This window comes from Glycine max, chromosome 12, assembly GCF_000004515.6.
Source record: "Glycine max cultivar Williams 82 chromosome 12, Glycine_max_v4.0, whole genome shotgun sequence".
Lineage (NCBI taxonomy): Eukaryota > Viridiplantae > Streptophyta > Magnoliopsida > Fabales > Fabaceae > Glycine > Glycine max.
The window spans coordinates 8981771-8986235 of record NC_038248.2 but is presented as its reverse complement, the minus strand read 5'-3'; the positions used below and the strand labels follow the sequence as shown (position 1 = coordinate 8986235).

Genomic DNA, 4465 nt, shown 5'->3' with positions numbered 1-4465 from the left:
CCTGTCCTTCTGTTAATTAAAAACTTTCACATTAGTCTCATTTGTTAGCAATAATACCATCCTAAAAATTTGTGTTAATTAAAGTAATGTTTTTGTTATAGACTATATAAGTTAGTATTTCTTTTTATGAAAGATAATTTTATTTGATTCTAGTAAAATTGACTATTTCACCTAAAACTTAAATTCCATATTAATATTATTAAACTCATAAATCAACTTATACAAGACGTGTTTGATTTGTAGTTAAAATTACTTTGACGCATATTTTAATGTAGATTTAACCGATGAAAAAAATAAAAACAAAAATAAAATTTTGATTCTTTTATAAAAGTAAAAATACTTTTGTCTCAAAAAGTTATTTTTTATTTGATTTTTAAATAAGCTCATGAGTTATTTCAACAGGATTTTAAATTTAAATCTTAGGTGAATTGTATTAAATACATAAAAAAAAACTTTATAGACTATAATGCTTGAAATGAAAACTTTTTCATGGTGATGAAGATAACATCTTATAAACCCAAGTATAATTGTCTCCGACCAACCAAAGATACAGATGTTCTCAAAATAATAAAAAAAGGAATTGGAGACTAATAATTAAATTCAAATTGATTAGTTGTTAAAATATGTGTAATGTTTAGGTAAATTATTAAGTAAAATATGTTAAAAAGTAGTAAGAATAAACAAAGTTTTGAATTTGATTAAGAAAATATCTGACATAGCGGTCCCTTCTCCTAATCGTAGAGTTGTTCTGACACTATAGTGGGTGCCCAGTGGAGCTCTCGAGTGAACAGCTTTGGCCAGCTGTTACTGGGCACAGTAACGGCACCATTTGTCAAGCACCACATCATCTTTCAATGTCCTTTTTTTTGGTATTTGAAATCCTTCCTGGCAGCTGATGTGTACCTTGTGATGGATGGGAATATCACAAGCCACTTTCAAACACATTTTTCGCTATAAAAGCTCCTTAGGACACCACTCTCTTCTCCACTACTCGGCATTTTCAGAGTAGAACCTTCACTCTGCTCTCACCCTTATTCCTCTCTTTCCTTTCTTTCTTCTGCAACAAAAATCATGTCTGGGTCCTTGGGATTCTTCTTTGTGGGTCTTACGTTGTTGTTGTTGGTCGGGGTGGCTAATGCTGTGGCCAACACTTCCAACAAATTTGATCAACTCTTCCAACCAAGCTGGGCTTTTGACCACTTCATTCATGAAGGGGATCTCCTCAAACTCAAACTAGACAATTTTTCCGGTAAACCACCATTTTTTATTGTCTTTTTTCCACCCTCAAATCTTATCACCAGACTTTTTTAGTCATGATCTTTGACCCCCTCCAATGAGAAATCTATTAATGACATTATGATGTTTTCTCTTATTGTGATATTGCTTATTTTGTGTTGGTAACCGATATTAATATTAACTTGGACATTTTCAGGCGCTGGTTTTACTTCCAAGAGCAAGTATATGTTTGGGAAAGTCACCATCCAGCTTAAGCTTGTGGAAGGTGACTCTGCTGGAACAGTCACTGCTTTCTATGTAAGTCAACAAATTTCATTCTTAATTCAATTTTTTAGTTTATTCATTCTCTTAATCTTTAATTAAATGCTTGTCATTATAACAATAATCAATTAAATATAGATACTAACTTTGGCATGTGTATGTGGCGTTAACCGTTCATTCATTACTCATCTATGGAGATGCTCTACCTTTGGGACCCCATTGAATGCATACAATTTAAATCAATGTATAACTACATTTCCCTAAGTGCAAAACGTTTTTTCCTCTTTTATGTTTTGGAATCCATGTGAAGATTATTAACACAGCTATTACCCTCGTGATTTACTTTAGATCCAACTAATATTCGCATTTATTAATTTTTGTCCCCAACTTTCCAATCTACGAACCAATGCCTGGTTAAATTCCGTTGTTGGAAATTTATTTTCACCATGATCATCCTGTTATTCTGTGGTTGAATTGAATTTTTTTTTGTTTTTTGTGATTCAATTATTGCGGAATCTAAATGAGTTTGACACGGTGATTAATTGATGTGACGTAGATGTCATCGGACGGTCCAAACCACAACGAGTTTGATTTTGAGTTTCTAGGCAACACCACGGGGGAACCATACTCTGTCCAAACCAATGTGTATGTAAACGGAGTGGGCAACAGGGAGCAAAGGCTCAACCTTTGGTTCGACCCCACCAAGGATTTTCACTCATACTCTATCTTCTGGAATCAACGTCAAGTTGTGTAAGCACCCATTCCCCTTCTTAATTGATGCATTAAAGTTAAAGTATTTAATGTAATTATGTAACTTTTATAGTGTTATTTTAAAATTAAAAAGCGATGAAGTTCAATTACAATAAATTGACTAGAGAGGGAATAGTGCTGCACAATGGGTCTGAATAAAGCTGTAAAATTGCCTGCTTTTTTCCCTATGGTGGTTGAGCTATCATAGACTTGGGTTTCACAAAAACAAAACCCATGGAAAAGGAAATGGAATCTTGGACAATTCATGGGTCTTCAGCATAATATGTAGGTACATTTGTTTGTGTTACCATGCCGATCATTTAAATTTTGCATGCAGTACACATCACAAGTTGCAAGACTTTTTAATTGTACTATAAAATAAAACTTGAATCCAAGGTTTTAAATATTGGACTGCCGTGGCAAACACTGTCCCAATTTGCGTTAGAAAACCTTGATGTCACGGTCCACGTTAAGATGCAAACTGTTTTTTTAAAACCTTATTTAAATCAAATTCAACACAATTGATTTGATTATAATGTTGTATATGTTTTTTTTTATGTGATCAGATTTTTGGTGGATGAAACGCCAATAAGGGTGCACACGAACATGGAGCACAAGGGAATTCCATTTCCTAAGGACCAACCCATGGGTGTGTACAGTTCATTATGGAATGCTGATGATTGGGCCACGCAGGGTGGTCGTGTGAAAACAGATTGGAGCCACGCACCCTTCATTGCCACATACAAGAACTTCGAGATAAATGCGTGTGAGTGTCCCGTGTCAGTGGCTGCAATGGATAATGCTAAGAAGTGCACCAGCAGTGAGGGGAATAAGTATTGGTGGGATGAGCCTAATTTGGCTGAACTCAACTTGCACCAGAGCCACCAGCTTATGTGGGTTAGGGCAAGGCACATTTTCTATGACTATTGCACTGACACTGCTAGGTTCCCAGTCACGCCTGCTGAGTGTGTCCATCACCGTCACACCTGAGCAGACTTAGTGATTAGTCTAAACTTTATTTTGTTATAACTTATGGGAAGTTATGAAAATAGGATTGGGGCATAAGAAAAAAATGGTGGGTGGTGAACAAAGTTGTGGAACATGTCCTTCATGTTTCTGATTGTAATATATATTGCCACAACATTAATGTGAATTGTTGGTTTTTCTTCTTGTACATTCAAATTATCTTATTTTAAGTTATGAATTCTCAGATGGAATAGAATATGTAGTAGGGTGACAAAGTCTAATGGATAAATCTTTAGATAGGTACCTAAAATATATTGCCACAGCGTACTGGATAATTTATCGTAAGTAATGACGGATGAAATCCTGGACACAATTGAATATTAAGTGGGGTTACAAGTCTAATGGATAAATCTTTAGATAGTCCCTGAAATATATTGGCAAAGCATAACGTGAATTAATAGTTTTTAATTTATCTTAATTTATATAAGTTCTGTCAAGAGAATTCCTTGATGGAGTAGAATAATAAGAGTGGGGGACAAGTCTAATATGTATAAATTTAATCTCCAGGGTAGTCCCTAGAATATGTGATGTGAATTTAAATTTAATTTTACTTGTGCGGTGAGACAGGGAATATTGATTGCATGTATTTTCTGCAATTCCTACTACATTAGATTTATTGATGGTTGGAGTGGCTTGCTTACTTCAATGAATCCACATTGGCATCGACTTGGCAATGGGACCACAAGCTTCACGGGTTGATTGCCTTAGGGTTAGGGGGGACCAAGAGGGGAAAAAATAGCGTTTGATAATGGGGAAGTAGGGAATGGAGACATAGAGGCAAACAAATAATTTGATACATTGTGGGCCAAAAAAATTTAAGGTTTGAGGACTTTTCTTTGTGGGGTAATGCCCGTATTTTGCAACCGTTTCTCTTTGAGAAAGTTCTCAATTTTGTGCCACCATTTTTCATAAATAAGAGATGAGGTACAAAGAAACGAGTGTGTCATGTGTGTGTTTATATATGACTCCAAAGCAAGGAGTAATTCCTAAATTGGTTGCTTAATCGTTTCTATGGATAGACAATGCTTGAAAGAATCAGATTCAATGATCAACCAAAGAGTGGAAAGATTAGATGTATAAACAAATTGAAAAGCAAGCGGATTGGAATATTTAAACAGTGCAATTTAGAAAAGGGATTTGCAAATATGGCAATCATTTTTAACACCATCTTTTTTGAGGAATATGTTATGAT

At 34.8% G+C, this 4465-nt stretch overlaps 1 protein-coding gene across 1 annotated transcript; it reads left to right on the top strand.

Annotated features, from left to right (window-relative positions):
• Positions 1-761: 761 nt before the first annotated feature.
• LOC100785982 (xyloglucan endotransglucosylase/hydrolase protein 9) lies at positions 762-3421 on the top strand. The gene is made up of 4 exons (XM_003539831.5): positions 762-1249; positions 1433-1533; positions 2054-2247; positions 2814-3421. Exons 1-4 carry the CDS (start codon positions 1072-1074, stop codon positions 3235-3237), a joined length of 897 nt encoding a protein of 298 aa, XP_003539879.1. The 5' UTR covers positions 762-1071; the 3' UTR covers positions 3238-3421.
• Positions 3422-4465: the final 1044 nt, after the last annotated feature.

Coding starts and splice junctions, on each gene's coding strand:
- LOC100785982 (XM_003539831.5), top strand. CDS start 1,072: ATGTCTGGGTCCTTGGGATTCTTCTTTGTGGGTCTTACGTTGTTGTTG. Junction 1,250..1,432: donor CAAACTAGACAATTTTTCCG/GTAAACCACCAT, acceptor GGACATTTTCAG/GCGCTGGTTTTACTTCCAAG. Junction 2,248..2,813: donor TGGAATCAACGTCAAGTTGT/GTAAGCACCCAT, acceptor TTATGTGATCAG/ATTTTTGGTGGATGAAACGC.